This window comes from Harpia harpyja, chromosome 11 (genome assembly GCF_026419915.1).
Source record: "Harpia harpyja isolate bHarHar1 chromosome 11, bHarHar1 primary haplotype, whole genome shotgun sequence".
In the NCBI taxonomy this organism is placed as follows: Eukaryota; Metazoa; Chordata; class Aves; order Accipitriformes; family Accipitridae; genus Harpia; species Harpia harpyja.
Window position 1 is genome coordinate 38,494,152 of NC_068950.1, and position 22,595 is coordinate 38,516,746.

Consider the following 22,595-nt stretch of genomic DNA (forward strand, 5'->3'; position numbering starts at 1 on the left):
AATATCAAAACTCAATTAAGAGTCTGGAAGGAGTTTATTCACTAGCTACTCCATCCAAATCCCAACACAGCACAATTTATAAACCACAAGTCTAATAAATTAAGAACAGAAACAATATTTAGCAAAAAAACGTGTAACTGCAAATAATGCTAATCTTAGGGGACAGCAACTATTCAATCAGTCTATGCAATGCTGAAGCAAGATAGTATTAGTATTGATATTTATTATATTTTAAGTTTCCAGATTTACTGCTTTTCTATTGTTCTGTAACAATATATAAAATAGATTGTTTGTATCTATTGATAAGTGACTGCCTTAATGCTTTAATTTCTGATGTAATACTCTGCTTTTTAATAGCATTTCTTTGAAATTTCAGTAATATTTTAAGCTTTAAAACCAAAAGTATATCCTTAATCAATGATCAGCAAATGCTCCTTTTCATTTCAGTTCTCTAAGTTTTTATGAAATACATTCAGTATTTCCCATTAGGCAATATGTTTTCTCACTCACATGGAGATTTCTCCCCCAAAATCACTGAATTTTATATAAATAGGTATGACACAAGGTAATTAACATTTCCATTTTAAACTTACAGATTTATACAAGCTCATGTCAACAGAAGTCCAAATTTACTGTAATTACAGATTATTTACATTAAAACAAAATAAGAAATCAGTATGTAAATGTAATGTTTGTTGTAGCTAATGCAGCAGGAGGTGGTAGATTAGGTTCAAACAGCAATCAGTTAGCAAATCTGGCTAACATGTAAATGAGCAGAAGCCCTTTTGTTTACATTCTATTGCGTTTTAAACTTCAGGATTTTTAAACTGTCTCATGAGCAGATGTGAAAATAAAACATTAATCTTACCATTCTTATTGAAGCTTTCAAAGTAACTAAAGCAAGGCACTGCTCCTGTCCAGCTAAACAGACAATACTAATAATTGGAGTTGCAGGTTACATCATTCTTAATTAACACTCTGCTACAGTTGACAGCGTACAACAAGACACCATGCCACAATCACCACTCCTCTGCAACAATCTAACACACACACACACTCAGCAATATATGGACCCACTACGTCAAAGATGGGGCTTTTTACTCCTATCCACACAGATTATTACATTTCTTAAATAAATTACAATTGCTTAGCAAAAATACATTATTTGTAATAATCGCCAAGGTATGCACCTGGTCAAATAGGTTTTAACTGTTTTGAACCTTCCAATGATTCATCAGGTATAATAAAATATCTAAGACTTCCAGCTATTTAGCAAAGTAGTATAAATATAAAATACATTATACCTATTAAATGACAACTGAAGAAAAAATTCAGAAAAAGTGCCGCCCAGAGTATGCAAGACAGAAAGGAGAGACGATCAGGATGACCTAGCTCTGTGGCCAGACTCACACGCCTACACTTTTGATGCTGCCCTCTACTGCATTCTCCAAAACCTCTTCCCTGAACTGTGTATTGCCGGCTTTCAAGAAGCATCAGAGGCAACAAGGGAAGGAAGTCACTCTGAGCAGGTGAAGAATCTAATCTGACAAAGCCGGTGCAAGGGATCTCTCCTCCCCTTGGACAATAAAATGATGGACATTCTTTGGCACCTTTCCTTTTAAGACTGCTTTCCAAAGGAAATCATGTTTTTCTCACCCACCTGTCCCATCTGGTAACTTTTGAATATATACACTAGTTTCAAGGAGGTCTGACAGCATTATAGCGGTCTCAAAGAGTGGGTGTAAAGCAACAGCTGGATAGAGGAAAGGGACCCAAATTACTACCCACCTCAGTAAAGGGCTGCAGTACAAGCATAATATTTTTATACTCCATCCAGCCAACTTCTAGCCAGTGATTACAGAACTACCTACAGCATGTGATGTCTCCTTTCTTTCGATATTACTTGGCTACCAGCTGGAGAACAGAGGCAGGGCAAGCTGACTGTCTATGGGGGGGGGGGGGGGAATGGCACAGGTGCTATGAAATACGTGGGAAGAACTGGAGGCAGTGTCAGAGGTAGGTGGGATCATGGGAAGCATGGAGGGAGAGGGCTGAGTTACGGCAGCCACTGGGATGAGGCAGGAATTCACTAGAAATCAGGTTTCATTACGTCCACAGCTTGTAGAACAAACACACTGTTATTGCTCTGGATATCATGCATGGATAAGTATGGCTTTGCCAACTGAAATTGTGGAAGCAGGGCATGTAACCTTACAGGTGGTATTTGACATTTAAATTTCATCTTTACACGCCAATTTACTAGCATGCAGTAGTAATTCACTGGGTTTCTAGTACCTATAAAAGCTTTAGATATGCCACTGATGAACAAAGATACCCCAGGAGATTCTTCCTTGTTTAAACTGCAGGATCACTTTGCCATTACATTCAGATGCTAGTTTTAAGTCAGTTCTGGGTTAAGCCCATTCAGTCTGTCACAATAAACTTCAATGCCTGTGTACCAATACATTAGAAAAAGATGTTTCAGACACTGTTCTCTCTCAGTGTCAGAACAGGCACAATCTGTAGTTCATAGAGCTGTGACCAGATTGCTCCTTTTAAGAAGGGCATATATATAAAATATCACGTACTGAAATCTCAGGCTTTTCAAATATCACTTTCTGGAGATATTCAAATCCCGACTATTTATCTCCAGTTCAAAATAGATGGCATTTGAAGAAAACAACAGATGAACTCACAAAGTAAGAGGCAAAGTTCCTTAACATCCATTAATAATAGATGTGAGCATTGCGCTTTTAAAAATTGTGGGTAACAAACTAATCTGAATAATAACTGACCTAACAGTAGGCAGTAAACAGTGTAACTGGGTTTGGTACATTGCTTCAATTAGATGTGTTTTGATCTGCATTGATGCTTTAATTGGAGGCAAGCCTCCCCTTTCATCTAGAATTTATGACTTCAGGGAGATGATCTAGCCTTCAAATTATCCTTGTTTAAATAGCCACTAATTAATCATCATTTGCTATCCCAAAGCTACCAACTTCATCTTAAAAATACCCAGAACTAATCTCCTCTATGAAACAAGTATAAACTGTAAAGGTAGCAAACCACTTTGATTTTACTAGCAAGTAAAGTTCTTTTAAACTATTCATCCAATCAAAAAGCCCAAGAACTGTTTTTAAACAGTTTGTTTTTATATAGTTCATTGCAGTTGCAATAAATAACATCCTTCAGACCCCAGTTTTCTTTCCGGAACCGAAGACATTCAAATTACAATATACAGCGATACCTGGGTAGAAAATTTTGAAATTGGAAAAGGGTTAAAAAAAAAAAGGACCCAAACAATTAGTATCTACAGTGTTTTTCCACAGTATTTTCACTATCCTTCAGTACAATGGCTTATTGTCCTCGCACACGACTACAGCTCCTGTTTGCACATACAGAGCACATCCAGTCGACACACAGCTCACCGCCGCTCTGCTCCAGTGTCACGACTCCCTCTCTTAATAAAGGAAAGCAGCCTTATTTTTATAATGCACATCAGCAGTCTTACTTCCTCCACAGGCTACACGGTGATGCGCACAAGTACCTTTCAGTAAAACATGAGGTACTTCTAGTCCTTGGGAAACCGGTCAGTTGATGCTATTGATTGTCAAAGAATTTCCGTCACCAGCAACGCCGCGGCGTTTGCGGAACGTTCCCCGGTCGGCCACAAGGGCGGAAAACCGACTCCCTCCTCAGACAACCGGCGGGCAGGCTCCCAGCGCAGCCCCCCCCCGCCGGCCTCCGTCCCGCCGCCCGCCCGGCTCCGCCAGGCGGCACCGCCGGGTGCCCTCTAGCGGCTGCCCGGGCACCTTCCCGCGCTCCCGCCACAGCGAGCGACCCTCGGGAAAGGGACGAACGCAGGCCGAAGCGGGCGAGGTAACTGCCGCTTGCTTTGTCAGAGCAAAGATACCCGCCTCTGCCAAGTCACGTCTCGTTTTCAGACCTCAGCGATATTCACGGACATGGGAAGGCTCACCGTTAACTTTGGAAGTATTCCGATCGGCAGTAAAAGGTAGCCCGCTCAGTTAGGGGAAACCAACTACTCAGCCCATCTACGTGCGTTTTAAAAGTCCCAAGAATATAAGACAAAATAACGTAACAAACATTCCAGAAAGAAAATCCTGATCTGCTGGCAATGATTTATACAAGGCTTGTACATGATTTATACATTAAATGAACCAACATAATGCAGGAACTTACAGAGGGCCAGCCCCCATTTCCACAGGGACTGGATTTTTGTTAAAGTCATCACATCTGGGAGGTGTAAAATTATGCATGTATGTTAATGCAGGAACCTATGGAGGGCCAGCTCTCATTTCCACAGGGACTAGATTTTTGTTAAAAGTCACCGCATCTGGGAGGTGTAAAATTCTGCATGTAAGTGGTTCATGTACCACACCGAGGTTCTAAAAAACTTAACCACCTTCTTTTCAACAACGAGGTGCTGAGGTAGTTAGTTCATCCCAACGCTTACTAGAGCAGTGAAAATGCTTTGTATTTACCGATGGCAGACTCCTGCAAGGTTACATGTGGCTTCATAAAAACCATACAAGACCAAATCATACAAGTAGCATTTATGGCCAAAAGACTTACCCAGAATGACTTGAAGAAGGAGGAGGCAGGTCAGGTGTTAGAACATAAAGACTATTATTTTTTGGCAAGTGTAGAGTTTTTAAAACAGTCTGAGGGGAGAAAAATCATTATAAATATAAAACATTCATCAATTCTGACACATTATTTAATTTCTTCTAATTATTTATACTTATTTACAATACCACCAAATATTTTGTTTTGAGATATACTTACTGTTAACTTCCCAAGATCCTTTTTGTAGGTGGGCCATGTTATATATAAAACCAACACAAACTAAAGTGATTTGTCCTGATTTTTTTTGCAACGTTTTAGTTTAAGAGTTCCTTGTAAGCCACTTGAGACATCTAACACTGTTTGAAACTCACAATTCTTGCATTGTAATCCCCACCCACAGATGCTCAGTTTGAAACTCTGAACTCAGTTAACTGAAAACACAGTTGAAAACTTACACTATCATCTACATCTCCAGTCTTCCACCCTTTTAACAGCATTTTAGATGCAGGAATCTGAAGTTCATTTTCTAGAATATGTTTGATATCTCCTAAAGAGAAAACAAAGAAAATATATAAAATATACACACTTACTGCTTTATTTCAAACAGTACTGAGTTATACTTAAAAAACAAGAGCAAGGAAAAATTTACTATGAAAACCATTCTTAGTCTAGTTACCCTTGTAACATACACTTCAAACAGTAAAGGACAAATGAAGCTCAAAAAAAAAAAAAAAATCACATAAAGCGTGAACGTTTGGAGAGTCACATGAGGATTTGACGATTTGGACATATATTTGAACAGTTCTACACGGCATATGCTAGACACACACATTTGCAGATGCATGCTATTTGGAGCAATGGACTTTGCCAGCAATAAAGAAGGTGTGTATTTTTGATACCCAACTCCATTATCAATAGTCCTAACGTAAAGAACTGGAGTGTTCATACAATTTAACTGCTCTGACAGCTTTTTCCATGTTTTGCACATTTCGATGCTCTCCTCTCCCTGTAGTTATTAGAGTCATAAAATAATTCAGGCTGGAAGGGACCTCAGGAGCTCACCTAACCCAAGCCCAGCTCAAAGGTCTAATTAAACCAGTTTAGTCAAGGATTTGAACACCTCTAAGGATGGAAGTTTGACAACTTCTCCGGTCAACCTGTACCAGTACTTCACCACTCTCACAACTTAAAAAAAAAAAAAAAAAAAAAAAAAAAAAAAAAATCCTTTCATCTAAGGAATTTTCAGTGTTGCAAATTGTATCCATTGCCTCTCATCTTATTATCGTGCACCTCCAAGAAGAGTCTGGCTTCATCTTCTCTCTGTCTTCCTAGCAGGTAGCTGTAGACAGAAGTAAGGTCTCTACCTCTCCCCTTCTCTCCCCCAGGCTGAACAAATCCCGTTCTCTGCGCCTCTCCTCCTATGTTCCCATGTGCTCCAGTCCCCTGACTATCTTGCTGGCCTCTGCTCGACTCACTGCAGAATGTCAACATCTTCCTTGTACTGGGGACCTCAAAATCGGATGTAGTGCTCCAGATGCAGTCCCACAAGTGCTGACGAGAGGGGAATAATTATTTCCCTGGATCCACTGGCTACACTCTTGCCTAGGATGTGGCTGGCCTTCTTCACTGCAAGGGTGCACTGCTGATGCACCCCTAGATCCCTTTTTTTTTTTATAAAGTTGGTTTCTAGCCTGTCAGCCCTCAGCCAGTTATCAGATGGGATAACATGAAGTTATCCTATCCCAGATGCAGGACTTCAGCTTTGCTTTCTTTGAACTTCATGAGGCTCCTGTCAGCCCATTTCTCCAGGCTGTCCAGGGCCCTCTAAATAGCAGCCTTGCCCTCCAGAACATCAGCCACTTTCTCTGATCTGGTATTCTTTGCAAACTTGCCAAGAGCGCTTACCTTAACAAGCAGGTTTTTAATAAAGACATTAAGCAACATTGGCCCCAGGATCAACCCGAGGGACATCCCCAAACTAGTAACTGTTCACCAGTCAGACTTTGAGCCCAGCAGTCCAGGCAATTATCGGTCTACCTTATCACCCCACTTATCCAGTCCTTATCCTAACAATTTAAGAATACTACAGCAGAGTATGTCAAAGGCCTTACTAAAGTCAAAGTGACATCCACCATTCTCCCCTTGTCCACAGAGCCAGTCATCAAATCATAAAAGGCAAGTATTGATTAGGTGCAATGTGCCCTTAGCAAATCCATGCTGGCTGTTCCAAATCACCTTCTTTTCTTTCCTGTGCTCAGAAAGGGCTTCCAGAAAGATTTTCTCCATGATCTTCCCAGGGAACAAGTTCAGCAATCACCATTTAACAGTGAGCTCACATTTTCCTTAGCCTTTCTTTTCATGCTGATGTACTTAGACAAGCCCTTCTATTCCCTCCGTCACTTCAGCTCCACCTGAGGTTTGGTCTTCCTAACTCCAAACCTGCATATCTAGCAACGTCTCTGTATTCCTCCTGGGTAGCCCATCACTACCTTCCACCTTCTGTGTACTTTCTTTTTGCATTTAGCTTAGTCAGAAACTCCTTGTTCTTCTGTGCTGGTCTTCTGCCATGGTTGCTCCTCTTTCTGCATGTTGGAATGGACTGTTCTTGTGCTTTGAAGAGGTCGTCCTTGAAGATCAACCAGCTCTCTTGGGCCCCTTTGCCCTCAGGGCACTCTCTCATGGGATCCTGCCAAGCAGATCCCTGAAAAAGCCAAAAATCTTCTTTCCTGAAGTCCACGGTTGAAATTCTAACAATTTGCCTTGCTTACTTCTCTCTGGACTTGAAACACAAGGCTGCCCTCAATCTTCATATGCCAAGATACAGACAGAAGTTCTACGTTGACTGCTTCTGCCCTACAGCTTCATCATTTATACCCGAAGGAAGTTAATAAGAAAAGAAAAAATAAAATACTACGGCTACAAAATTCTGATTTGATCAGACTTTTATATCTGCTTTGCATGGATGCCACTCAGTGCAGTGCTCTGGAAAACATGAAAGGCTAATCAGGAATTCAAAATAAGCACCACTAGGTGGCACCAACCAATACCAAATCGGATGCTAAGAAGACAAATAAGGATCAAAAGTTTCAATTTCAAAATTTCATCACAGACATAAGGCTGCAGCACTGAAAATTGTTTTAATCAACTATTTCTTCATGTAGTTCCTTATTTTGATCTGTATAGACTTTTCACTAAAAAAACCAACCAAACAAACAAACAAAACCAAAACCACCTACTCTTCATCCTTAGCAAAAGTAAATTAACTCACAGTTTGGGGAAAGTAGAAAAAATAACATGCTCTGCAATACTAACAATAGCATATTTCTAACATACTGTTACAAAATGCATCAGTTTTAGGATAAAGACAATAAAAGTTATAGAAGAAATCTTAATTTGCAAAAACAAGTCAAACAAAAATTGAAAAGAAGAATGCAACTATGCTCTTAAAATTCCTCTAAATCTTGTCACTAATCCTACACAGAAAGAGATGCCATACTGATTCGAAAAGGAAATGCCAAGATCATCCGCTTGTTAGTAGGCTGCATCTAGACTAATCCTATCCCAAATTACATTTTCATGCCTTAACTTAATCAGCAATCTCTATTTTGTTTCTGAAGCAAGTTCATCAGAAAGCTAGATTTCAAAAAAATATTTGATAGATCACTAACCATTACAATGGATTAGTGAAATTTTGCTTTTTTAAAGCTGCAAAGAGATTTGAAAATGGTTAGAAACTGTGGAGCCTGCTACTTCTGGGGGATTTTTTTCTTCTTTGAGGGGTTTTCTTTTGCTTTGCTTTGTTTTAGGATTTGGATTTTTCAGGCTGGGCCTTTTTTGTTTGTTTTTGTTTTAACAATTTTACCACAATGGTTTTAATTTCATTTTTACAAATCCTTACCAACTGTGGAGCTGTCTTCAAGTACTACATCCACATTTCTGTCTCTGTACTCAACCCTGAAGTCAAGCATTCGAGGTTGTCTTTCCACTATTTGTCTAGATGGCACTACATGGCGAAACGCTGAGGATGAGGAAGGAGTTGAAGAAGCTGCTGTAGAATGACTTGTGGGGCCATACGCTGGTCCATGTAAAGTGTCTCCACCGTACTCACTGAAAGATATGCAGATAAGAAGGTTTAAACAGAAGAGCTTGATATGTTTAAATAAAAGTTAGCAAAGCAAAATGAACAGTATACTCACTTACTGTGGTCCACAGCACACACTTCTTGAATAAACTACACTGTCACATCTGAAAATACTGTTTTATTAATAATTAGAAAATAACTTTCGTATCAGCAGTATTAACATTTCAGTGACTCAGAAGTGCTATAGGAGTACAGCTTAGATGACAAACAAGGATTTAAACTATTATTGCAGTCTAAAGTTCACAATGTAATTAATATCAGAATTATCTTGAGAAGAAGGATTATTTCCTGTTCCAGGAGTGCTGTGACCATATAAAAATTGGCACCATGGCAACGACCAGCTTTCTACATCATTGGGCTAGTATCACATGGAAATGAAATTAAGAAATAAACCTTAAAATACTGCACACATATTGGTATTTTTCAATACCAAATTAGTGGAAAACAAGTCAGATATGAAAATAGTTTTGTACTTAAGGTAAATAAATCAAGATAATGAGGTATATATTGCAAAAAATACCTACAAGTAGAACAGTTACGCAATGCTGAATTCTAGCTTGCCTTTAAGTTCAAAAACCCTTCAAGCCTCTTGGACATTCATACAAGGATGCCTCCAACCTGGCTCAAGGATACACCTAGCATTACAGGTCAGAATAAACTGGGAAACCCTCACTACCAAGATGCACTTCATCTTCCTCAGGGAGATATACATAAGCAGCATGTAACTGGGATTCAAAACAAAGGTAACAAAACATGAAATTTAAGGGAGATTACTCCAGGTCAAAAAAAACTATGATGTACAGAAATTAAATCTGGAAGGCAAGCAACTTCACAGGGCAAGCCTAGAGCTTTGCCTTGGAGATGTTCTTATCAGGAAGATTATCTGTGCTGGACAGTTACAGGATATCATGATGGAGGACGCAAGCTAATAAAACGTACGCACTGAAAGGATGCAAGCTGAGCAAAGAAGGATTTAGGAAATGCTGAGATTAAGTTGTCTCCTTTCCATTCTTAAACAGGACTTATTTGAAAAATGAATTCTGCCATTCTTGAAGATACCGTGAGATCTCTCAATGGAAATGCTTCTTATAGCAAGTCAAATATGTCACCTAGAGGAGACTTGAACTTAAAAAAGCATAAATGTGGATGGCATGCATGTCACAGAAGTGCAGAAATCATACACAGCTATTGCAAATCCCATCATTGTGCCTTCCACATTTGAAAAGAAAAACATATTATGCTTGTAAAACAAGGGGCTCCTTCACTTCTCACATCAGTAGGCTTAGAAGGATGAATTCCCAGCTACAAAGACCCACACTCAAAGACGCATGCTCAAAGGTCAAAGACCCATTTTAGAGGTCTAAAGAGTAGAGAAAACAGTCTTATTTTCAGGATTTAAAAAAGCATAAATACCGAGTGATACGTTATTGTCTTAAATCTGATGGCCAACTATGAATTAAGTACTATAATGATTCTGTTAACAGACCCAAGAAGCAATTAATATCCTGATTCTCAGGACTGGATTTATTTATTTATTTTAAACAATATAACTGAATTATAAAACAAAATTTTTTTTTTCCCTTCAATAAATTAACTTACTTCAAGTCCAGTTGTATTAATTCTATTTGATTCCACCACAAAACGCATCCTACATATCTGATTGGCAACCTCTAATGGAACATAAAAAGCCTCACATCAGTAAAACAAGCCTCATCTGAAAACCATTGGAAACTAGGCTTCTACATCTTGTGATCCTCCTTTTAAACCACTTCCATTGGAAGAAAAAGAAAAAAAAAATACTTGAGACACATTTGACTGTCTAATCATTTCTAAAAATGAATAGATTAGTGTGGAAGAAAGCTGTAAGTGGATGCTGGACCAGCTTGTTATCCAAGTCAGGCATAACTACTCCCCAGCTCCTTCCCCCTGACCAAATGGTTCCAAACATTCTGGTATTTTGAATGTAAATGCTTTGAGGGTCAGGACTTATTAACATAGGTAGAAAGAGTGCTCAACACAACCAAAACTTGATCTCAAATGGACTAAGTAGACCTTACAGTAAACAAACATCTAACTTTACTGAGCAAATAAGGTTTTATCCTGAATCAAAAACTGACTCCACTTAATGACAGCTTTAGTAAGTATTGACAGAGATGCCAAAACACCATTTTACCTACATTATGTATCATTTTTCATCATTAAAATAAACTTTTTAAAATAGTACATTGAGTATTTTTCTAAACAAAATTTTAAATGCTATTTTACTGTCTCTCTCAAGTAGCTTAATTCCTGTTCTGCTGTTTTCAATTGCCTCATCAGCACTTAGGAGCTCATGCTTCAGTGACTTCAAGATATCTAGGCATCAGTATACAAGCCAAAATTTAATTCAAAAGCTGAAAGAAAATCAGTAAAGCTACTTTTAGAAGGGAGCAACCTTACTTTATCTAACACAGTATCTGCTGCCTGTAATTCAATTTAAAAATAAATAAAAAAAAAGAAACCACAACAAAAAAGCCTACAAAAAATACAAACATTTTTGGCCAGGGACAGGGAAGCATGGACTATCAATACTTTTAAAAATGCATAAGGAAAAAGAAAATACTTAGCCAGGAACATCTGTGGATTTGCCCTGCAAATTTTTAGATCTTGGGGGGGGGGGGGGGGGGGGGGGGGGGGTATAGAAAGTCCTGACATCCAAGGAAGCATACCAAAATCTAGTCTTAGTAAAGAGACAACCCTGCACAGAATGACCCAACAACCAATGAATTCAAAATAAAAATTAACCAACTTGAATAGGTGTTCAAGCTGGTCCTCCATCAGTATGGGAAAAATTGAATGTTAAATCAGCTTTGCCAGGAATAGAATTTGTGGCTCCAGAAACTGCTTTAAAAGGAGAATTACATCATCTTCTTAGGATTCAGGAACAAAAACTGTAACTATTACCCAGCATCATTCCCCGTGTGTACTACTCCAGCTTTCTATGCTTACCTTTGTAGAATGCCGTTTTCTTGTGGTATTACACCATTTATAGCTGCCTGAAAAGAGAAAACAAATTTTGAGTCAAGCATACAGAGCAACAAAAATAAATCAGAACTTCTATAATATGTTTTGAAGAGTGATTAGCTTGCTTTACAATGTGCCATAAAATATTCTCCATTCAGTGAATATTCTTGGTGAATGACACTGTCATTAAAGTACCGACATAAGATAAAAACCATATCTAAGTGAAAACGAACATGAACTGAAGCTCAGACTCCTAGACGCGTGCGATGGATTTCCCAGGTGGAATGCATGGGAATAAACTGCATGGCCCACACTCAGTAAATCTAACACTTTGTATGCTTGGTACATACATACAGTGAACATATTGCTTTCAAATACATCGAGCTAACTGTCCACAGACAAGGTAGCCAGACAGCATGTATACAGAAAATCTAATGTTTCCCAGAAGTATCAAACCTGCACAAACCGATAAACCTGCACAGTTGCACATACACTGCATGCTGCAAGCCTGATGTGTTCAGGAATTGCTGAAGTCCACGCAAACGGTTACTCAGCAGCACACGTTGCCTCCATCACACCTACACCTTCTCGACAGCCTGCCTCTAGCTCACACACACAAAAATACATCTAGCCTCTTAAGAGTCCTCATGTGCCAGGGAATCACAGAAATGACTACCCCCAAAATTCAAACAATCTTCAGGCAGAAAAGGAAGTATTTTTTAAGTAAGGTTTATGCAGTTAAATATCCCATGCTGTCCAGAACATCAGAATAAACAAAATACAACTTATAGGTGTATAAGTACAAACCTGGCAAGCTGCATTCAGATTTGTTCTTATTTGAAATTACAGAGTTACTACCTATAAAAATATCCTAATGAATTCTCTCTCATATTAAAATGCAGCATTTTAAAAATAGCCACAACATATTCCAGTTGCAAGTTCGAAACTCCATTTCTGACAAAATTGTCACCTCAGCCTGTTACAGCATTGCTCCGTTCTATGTTGCAGAATATTTTAATGCATTTCCAGCACATCTGATGCTATAGAAGTTTGTATAACTTGGAAACTGTATGTAAGTCAGGATGAGGGAAAAACTTGGAAAGCCAATAAGACTCTCTTCAACAGTATTTGGAAGACAACTTATTTCAGACTGCTTTATACCACCAAAAATGTGTTTTAAAATCATCTCACTGCTAGGATTTTTCAGATTTAAGGAGCAATGAAAGTGGCACCATGCAAGCTGGTGAAGATGACTTACACATTTACTCCTCAGCTGATAAAAATTTGTTGATTATTGTTAGAAGATATGGAAGTAAAGATGTCAGAACCCTACCTAACTTCAGACTTTTAATCCTAGCCCAGCAGTGGGCAGATAAGGTGGAAGAGCACAGGAGGGAATTTGATGAGGAATGAGAAAGAACTAAAAAAAAAAAAAAAAAAAAAACCAAAAAAAAACCAAGGAGAAAAAACAGACCTCAAAAGACTAATTCTACTTCTGCTCTTTGATGATCTTTATAATCACTATTGTGTTCACAGGTACATATTTGTTAGGCTTAACAGTGAGATTAAAGAGAGACTGTAGCATCCCACTAATCTCAATTTTCTGCTGTACCAGCAGCGATTCATGCATTTCTACTATCACAGCTTCTAATATCCATTCTCCTATGCCAGATATACCTGACCTGTTGGCCAGAATACCTGGTGAATGAGTGTCTGGTCCCTGATGAAGAAGGGAATGCTGATGTTTAGAAGCTCATAGATTCCCCGGTACTGCAGGAGGACAAAGTCATATACTGCAACTGATCAGTTGGACAGTCATCATCTATCAACATAATTTTTACAAACTGACATTTAAAAAAAAAAAAAATGCAACTTACTTAAGTGCTTAATAAACACAAAAACAGACAAAAATCAAGATTTAAATGCTATGGTTTCTTTTTCTCTGAATATATAAACATGATTTTTTACAATTTTCATTAATAGTTAAGGCTACACAAAGTCAAAAAGTATTACTGCTGAACTCAGCTAAGTAACTATGATATTGCAATAACATTTATCATATATTTAGAAACAAATATTGCATAAATAATAACAAAAAAGCAGACAAGGAAAAGGGTCACAGGTATCTATAAGCTACAGCAACTACGCACAAGGCTGTATCAAATTACAGTGAAAACAAAGCTTCACACCAGATCAGTTTTTAAATCAGTTTATCCACCGTGCATGGCAATAATCAGTGGTTTCTTTTCAACAACATCTCGTTTATCATCATTGTGGTTTTGCAGTCGTACATAGCTCTTGATCACGTTCATCTAATGAACCTCCAGGAAAAAGTGGGAGGTTTTGGTTTGTTTGGGTTTTTCTAGATTGGCTTCCCCCCACCATACTCTTCAGCAACATACATTTCATTCCTATCAATCAACAGGTAAATTTGGTTGAAAGACAAAAATATCCCTTATTTTGCATCTGTAGGATACAGAGAGCAAATACAGGGTTTTGTACCACAGGACCTACACTAATAATGATCTGCTGGTGCAAGAGAATTCTCTCTACTCAGCAAAAAAGAAGCTGCTTCAGCTCTGAAGAAATATAGCACAGCATGGCATTTCCACACTACTTCTGTCAAAGCTCATGTCTCAGCCTCAGAGGATTAAAGCAGCTCGAACTTTTTCTAAGCCTAGTTAGAGGGGTTAAACACGACAGAGGCTCCAAGCTATTTTCTTTAAAAATGAATAACTCGCTTGTTCACGTCTCCAGTTTTGTAAACTTGATGACATTTAAGGGGCACAGCAGTAAGAAAAAACAGCAGCAGCATTATGTACTTTTTTGATGGAAAGACCTCTATTAACCACACTGTAAAAATGAAGAGTCTGGACACTATTTGTTAAGCAAGCTGGAAGACTAAAATTACGTAGACGGCAAATGGTAGCAGTGCACATGTAGATATTGCATAAATATTAAATATCCATGTTCTTACAAGACATCTATAAGTAGATCGTGCAAAGAAAATAAGAAAAAGGAACAACCATCTGCTTTAGAATTTCACAGGAGGAAGGTTGTGACTATAAAAAAAAAAAATTAAAAAAAGAACAAGTTCTTAAGGCAAGCAAGGTCTGTTCCAGGCTCTTCTTTCCCACTGTCAGTCTCCTTTGAGAGGGGATCAGGTCTCTATAGTTAAGCAAACATTCAAAGTTATTAAATGTTTTTGTTTTTCCAACAGGGATCATTTGATCATCAAAAACAGCCTGTGTGACTAACATACAGTAATTAAAAAGATGTATTACCCTTGAAACAATTTTAATAACAGGTGCATTAAATCTATTTGTGGGTTATTAAATATGAAGATATCATGTCTGGCTCAGAAAATTTATTCAGCTTCCAATAACCTGTTGCTGAGACTGCTACCAGGGAAGTAGCACTCCATGCTTATGCTGTTCTCACACTGTTTATCCATGAGTGTCACTGCTGGATACTGGGTACCACAGCTACAATAGGTATTTGCCTTTTCTAATGCTATCACTATTTAAAGAGCGAAGCTCACCTTAAATTGAAAATTATAGGAGTTTCATAAGATTTTTTTCCCAAAGCGAAGAACCTTAGGTGTGTCTCAGTGCTATCCATACACAAATTCTGCCATAACACTGTTCAAACTTGGAACAGAGGAATAGAAGTGAGGACATAATTATTGTTTTGATGACAACATTCAAACAACAACCAGGCCCACAATTTATTTTAGGAAACTAGAAGCCAAATTTAGTTATTCTTGATTTATACATTTTGTTTAGAGATACCAGTCATATATCCAGCATTTTAAATACTTTATTTAAGACTTTATTAAGCACTGCATGACCTGATCTAATTGGACCTACTTTGGACCATACTGACATCCAGAAATAACTTCCAATCTCAAGCACTTTGTGACTCCATCATCCAACAGTATAGGATATATTGATAAACGTTACTGAGAATCCTGTTCATTTAAATGAATGGGAAGACAGGAGTATGATATAATACTGGACTGATGAGCGCCAATTACAACAGTTCAAAGTAACATACTTTTTTGGTGTTTGTTTCAGCAACAAGCTTCCAAATTACAGTATCAAAATCTATTAAATCCAACATTTTTGTTTCCTGCAAATATAGGAAACAATAAAGCAATACAGTTAATGAAAGGTTACCAAATTCATTAATAGTTTGGGCAACCCAGAAACTCTGCGGTATTCTACAAACACACTGACATTATTTAAGTGCCTCAAGAACATTGTGAAGCAGACTGTGAAATGCAAAGCTTTTCCTCAAGGGAATATTAACTTAAACAGATTAGTCAGTTCTGACTAAACGTGACTATCTTCTATGAGTACAAAACAGTGTTAGAGAGAAAACCAAGAACCACCATTTCTTAATAATCTGATGAAGCAACAACGTTGATGACTTCTCCCAAAATACACAATTATAGTACTAACCATCTAAAACCAATTAAGCACATCTTAGAGTGACTCTTGTCCCAGGGGAATGAGGGTCGTATGAACAACTATGAAAAAACTGTGGTATTTTAAATAGCACAAACATTAAACTCCCGAGTTTAAAATACTCGGCGTTTATCACTAAGTTTGAAGATGGACTGGATTTGCCAATCATATTATTTAAAAGCAGAGGTCTACATATACTGATTGTATATTCAAACGAAACAGGGAATTCCTTCCTCTTCATGAACTACAGATGGGAAGTAGTTTTTAAATTTCCAGAATTTAAAAGTGATTTTTAAATGAATTATCTTAAGAGTTAAAAGCAGGCCCAGGCAAAAGTGCAGTTAAAGGCTTTTGCAGTGGGTGAGGTAGGAGAAGATCTTCCTCCATGGCCACATCTCGTTCCCTCTCCTTTCCAATCTCCATACCACATGATAGTTTCAGCCGAAACATAATGGAGTAATTTGCTCATGGGGCATTTTCTTCCAACGCCTCAATCTTCTGTAGGTCTGACACGTTCAGATTTCTAGTAATTACAATTTTTTGTTGTATTCCACTTAATGTAATAGCCTCATAATGGACATATTTAATTATTTCTATGAAATTCAGTAAGAGCTTTCTTTGATAAAAGAATTCATTTATTATGACTTTCAAAAAATCTACATTCCTCCCCAAATGCTACAACTCAGATTTTGCTTTTGGTTTAAAATGTCTGGTAAGCTAAAAAAACAAAGTTCTGCATTTTGTGTCTTTCCTGCTCATTTTGCCTTTTCTTCCTATCATACATTTAACATCTCCTTGATATAAAAAAAATTTCTCTCAGATCACAAATTCAGAAAGTTTACCCCATACTGTTTTCTACATTAGCAGAAGTAAAGACAGCTTACCGTCTTAGAGGAAGGGGTGCTAGCAGCTTTTAGGACTATATTTTGAAATATAACCAGAAAATGGTTGTTTTGTTGTTTCACGCTACAAAACAAATAGAAGCCTATTTTAATATTTGACTGACCCTTTCAGCATTTAATCTTAGATTTATTTGTCAGTCTGATAACACAAGTGAATATAAGATCAAAACCTACATACAAAACCTCACTATAGAGGGAGAGATGACACGCAAGACAAACGTACTGTGTTTTTGATTTCTGTAGAGTAAAAAAAAAAAAATAACTGTTATATTTTGGAAATATCAGCCAGTATTCCTCTGTGCTATCAATCCATCCTGCTTGAGGGTCACTCAAGATTTGTTGAATTTAAACAAATTAAACATGTTTTTTTAAAAGCTAAAAGTGTAATGAAATATACTAAAAGGCCCTCATTAAGCAATCTATAATAAACTAGAAAAATTATTTCTTATCTTCTGTATTTTGTGATATATTTCCACAGCACCAAAAGGGTCATTTATACTAGTCTATTTACAATTGTAATCCCATTGCTATTAATTCTACTCCTAATTTGGGCTAAATGTGATATTCCCCCTGAAATACAATATTCTTACTCTAATTTTGTTGTTTTCACATGATAAATTGCTTATCCTAAAGATTTAAAATCCATTATTCTATTTGGTATTCAAACAAAATAAATGGATGATAAAACTCCAAATGCTTTGTACAATGGGGAGCTTAAAAAGAAAAAAAAAAAAAAAAAAACAACAGGAAACAAAACCCAAAACTGAACAAATGTTATCCAGAGTGGAAAAACAAATAATTAAATGATAAGGTTAAATGATAAGGGATAAAGGAAAGCATTAGTGAGACAAAACATGCATGAAAGGACCAAAAAAGCAAAAGTGAATTTTAAATTGCTTCCAAACTATAAATCTCCATGACAAAGGAACATACTTTTATATACAACAGTAAAGCAAAACAGGAGAAGCGCAAAGATTTATTAGTTCCTTTTGAGCACAGAAGTATTTCTTACAGTGAAACTAGCTTGCAGGGTTCTACTATATGCATATATTTTGGTAATAAAGTAAATGTTTTGAAATAATGCTCCCCTAATAACTTTATTTTTAGCAAATACTAATTTGGGCTTGTATTTTCAACAGAACTGATGATAACAGGTAATGCCAGATGTAGACGTGTCAAAACATTCGTTCCAACCTGCTGATACTGTGATTTCAGGAAACTGAATAAAAAGTAAGTAAGACTATGCATAGGCTTTTCTTGTGATCAGTTTATAACAATAAAAAAGTAGAAAATTCGGGAATAAACAGCAGAAGTTTTACTAACTGATGCTGACAAAAACTTACTGCAAGTATTAGTCAAATACTGCAGTCAATCTGGATTAATAAAATAAAGGTTTACTGAAATCAGCTGTAATGCAATCACTTCTTTCTGCCTCAAGACATTGAGATTGTATTATGAGATTCCCAAGCAGAGGAACATGGTTTCTGTGCATCTTTGTGCAACTATCAAATCTTGCCTGTTACAAGCAAGCCCTGCGATGCGTTATTCTAAACAAGAAATTCCATAAAACCTTCTGCAGAAATACCAATTATTTTAGACTAGAGGCTTTTTACAGACAAGGTACACTATTGCCTTCCTACATACACAGCTACTTTGAAATCATTACTTTAACAAGTAATGATTGCTATGAGTTCAAGTTATAAAAAGTATTATTTGGTTTGGATTTTTAAATGAATGCAATCATATTTAAATAAAAAAATTGCTAATTGTGCCCCAGCAGTAACAGAAGCAACCTCTACCTTTGTTATCTTTGGCAGACTTTTCAAGGCAAAGAAATGAGTCAGCTTTTTCCTGTAGCTTGTGTTATACTTGCTGGCATTTCCCCAGCTTTGCAAGTCACAAAGTATTTCCAAGTGCTAGACGTGAAGTTACACCCACAAAGTTTTTACAGAATGCCAACATTCGTCCCCATCGTGGTTAAAATTTAACCAAAAGCTGTAATTGAACTACAATGAAATGTCTTCTATGCATTCTGCTTTATTTCAGCTTGCTTTCTTTACAACAAATATACTTCATGAAAAGCTGCAAAACAATAGAATTGCTAATAAAGCAAAAAATTAACATTTCATCAAAAAAATGCCACATGAATATATTCCTACAGATGATTCACTTCATCAGCAAGACAGCACGCGTCGAAATAGTTTACAATTAGCACTCTAGATGTGGTTTCCCATTTCTCCCTACTTCTTTGGTGGCTTCAGCAAATTTTTTCCTGTAGTTCCTACAACATGCCGAAATGCACTAGGAAGCCTTTCAACAGTTAGATATACTTCTATAACCCTGAGAAAAAAACCCCACATTTTGCACAGTTCTTCAATTTTACATTGTCACTGCATAATTCCCCAAACAAAGCACAATCTCAATAATAAATTCATAAATAGATGTATTTCCCTAGCATAATGAAAATAAATAACATAAACAGATTTATAAGCAGCTTATGGATCAGTATCTATCTGAGCTGAAACTCTATTTCAGCAGGAATAAAGAAAAATAACCTAATCTGAACTATCCACTCAAAACTCATTCATATAGAAAGGGAGAGGAGTAGACCATGATGTGTCTGCTACTTTGACACACATATATGTACCTTGGTCCCACTCATTAACGTCACAACTTTTTACACTACCACTGCTTCACCTTCTAACTTAACAGAAAGGAATGCTTATGCTTAATATCAAACATACTTTGTTACTCCTTAAAACATTAAGCTAGACAGCAGGACAGTCAGATAAAACTAAGGCTATGCCTGAAAAAATATCTATGTACTGAACTCCCACATTTCTACCGCTCTCCTAATTATTTTATGTAAATTCGAATGACAACACTAAAATGTACAGGTTGGGAATAGCTACCCCATGACAACATACTTTTTGTTCAGTCTTAAAAAAATAATTGTTTTTTTAAAAAAATCGCTCATTGTTCTAACATACTAGCTCTTAGCAAGTACTACCAGGGATGAAATCTCAGGACACAAGAAAACTCAAAAAGTCCTAGAAGTACTGCCTACAGACTAAGGCCCCCTCATTGAAAAGCTATAATAACATGAAACATCTTATATGACAGTTTTCAAACTACCCTAACCATAGTCAGCAGACTGCCTAATCACTAATCCATAATAAAAGAATAATTATGCAAGATTTAGCTTAAAAGTTTGGAAACCAGAAGATCCCAAGCCAAAGTATGTAACCTACAACTCATCTCACAGTATTTCTCCTTATACCTCTTGACAACCTATGCTATACTGCTGGCACCGCAGCAACCCAGGTCTTCCAGGACCAGCTAAGAAGAGTTTATTTAAATAAAACCAGGACAGAACTGTTAAAGATATTCAACAGTATTATAAGTAAATCCATTTTTTAAATACTCTGCTTTGAAAGCCTGAGTGGTCTAGATGACTTCTAGCTTCTGTGGTAAAATCTTTCACAATTAAGGTTTACTTGCAAAATAGTCACAACATTGGCATGGATGCTGGTTCTTAAATTAAATAATCTACTTTATTTTTCTCCTACTCATATATTCCCAGCATGACTTCATGACAGACTAATCACTTGTCAAACACACGTTTATAAGATGCATGCAATTTTCAGTTCAACTAGTCACAGAATAATATACTACAAACTACTTACAGATACCTCATTACTAGCCACTTCACTATTAATATATTCTAGAAATTTGCTCTTAAATTTGAATGTCTCAGGACAAATTAATGCTAAGGAATCTTCATAGAAATTGTCAATACAGAGGTACCAGCCTCTGAAAATAAGTATTTGTAAAACATAAGGCAGGTGGGTAATGCATACATATAGCTACAGCAATACTATCAGGCACTACTGTGATCTCAGGTGCCACTTTTTGGTTATTCTCAGAACACAAAACTCTCTATTACAAGAAATGAGAGTCTTTTTCCATGAACAGAAATCTAAGTTTATTAGTCGCGTTGCTTGTTTGATCACTGTGCAAGAAAAACTTAAGGAAAGGAGCTTATTTCTTAAGTAATTAAATTCCATCTGCTATTTGGAAAGAAGAGACACAGCTCACTCTACAATGTTGACAGCAAAGTTTTACCTAAAAATCTCCTCCACTCTCTTTCTGGCCAGACATTAAAATTTCATATGCATCACCACAGCAACATGGCTACAAAATACAGCCATAAAATACATAATCACAATCCCTCTGTTATCCTCCAGTGAATAAAGCAGGCTTTTTCTATTAGAAAAATTAAAATCTATAGTTCTGAAACATCATAAACTATTTTAGATTAACATAAACCCCTTAGTGTCTAGAAAACTATCTACTATATTGCAAGTTAACCATTACATTTGCTAAAATTGTGAAGGGGTGAAAGGTATGGATTTCTTCACAGATACTGAAGAATTGTTCCAGTTTAACAGCAACAAAAGGGTCCTCATCTAGAAGACACTTTGCCTAAGCTATACTAGTTTTACCGTGTGGGAAATATATACACCCCATTACACCTTCTTTCAATCAGCAATGTAAGAATTAGCCCCTTCTGATGCAATCAACAAAATTGCAAAGCATATATGAAACAGCACTAAAGAAAACACGTTTAAAGCCATGACTCTTAACTGCCTTAAATAAAAAAAATCCTTACCTCCTTGAGAGCTATCAGTTTTTTCATCCTCTCAAATTTGAAAGACAAAATAGTTCATGTATTTAACCCTAATTCATGGTTTCCATAACATTGCAAGCTGCACATCCCTTTGCCTCAATCCGCTTAAACATGGTAGACCAAAATGAGCCCTAAATACAGTTAGTCACCTACTAAACAAATGATTTTATAATGTTAATATTTCAGTAGTGCCTTGAAAATAGGAGAAAAGAATGACACTGCACAGCACCAGTTTTCTGCAGTGAAAGCTCAAGTCTTCCCAAGCTATGAGGCTGTCAAGACTTTTTCTGTGAAATAAGCACCATGTTTCAACAGAGGAGTAATTTAAAGAAATTAAACCTGTTTTCACCAAATTCCTCAAACAATCTCTCAGACAAAGCTTTGCCCTGGTAAGGAGACCCAGTAATTTCCTCAGGGGTGGGGGAAGAAGACTTAGGGTTTTTTTTACACATTTACCTGCCTTAGGAACCAAAAAAGAAAAAGACAGAAATAATCTGAAGAAACCAAACATCTCTCTGGGTCTAGTACAAAATTTAGCTATTATTTCTTGGGGTAAAGTGCATTTTGAGAGTTGTTTTTGTACCTGAAGAGTCCCAGGCAAGATCCATGAGAATTAATAAAGTTTTGGGATAGCAGACTACAGATGAGGAAAACAATTAATTTTAATTTTCAAATCTTTCACTACAGACAAGCCAGAGACTGCCCCCTTCCAAGGCTCTTTCTTTACAGGGGAACACTGTGAAACTTGAGATTCTTGGATATTTACACAATATCAGCAGCTACAGCATTGACTACAGCTT

General features: G+C 36.9%; 1 protein-coding gene across 1 annotated transcript in view; it reads right to left on the reverse strand.

The window, feature by feature from the left end:
* Window positions 1-22,595, reverse strand: part of FAF1 (Fas associated factor 1) — a 173,472-nt gene that overhangs the window by 125,495 nt on the left and 25,382 nt on the right. The window contains exons 3-6 of the mRNA XM_052800638.1: window positions 11,720-11,766; window positions 8,489-8,697; window positions 5,046-5,137; window positions 4,597-4,685 (exon numbers count right to left, since the gene is read on the reverse strand). Of these exons, the coding sequence (XP_052656598.1) occupies window positions 4,597-4,685; window positions 5,046-5,137; window positions 8,489-8,697; window positions 11,720-11,766 (437 nt within the window). The remainder of the gene's footprint in view (window positions 1-4,596; window positions 4,686-5,045; window positions 5,138-8,488; window positions 8,698-11,719; window positions 11,767-22,595) is intronic.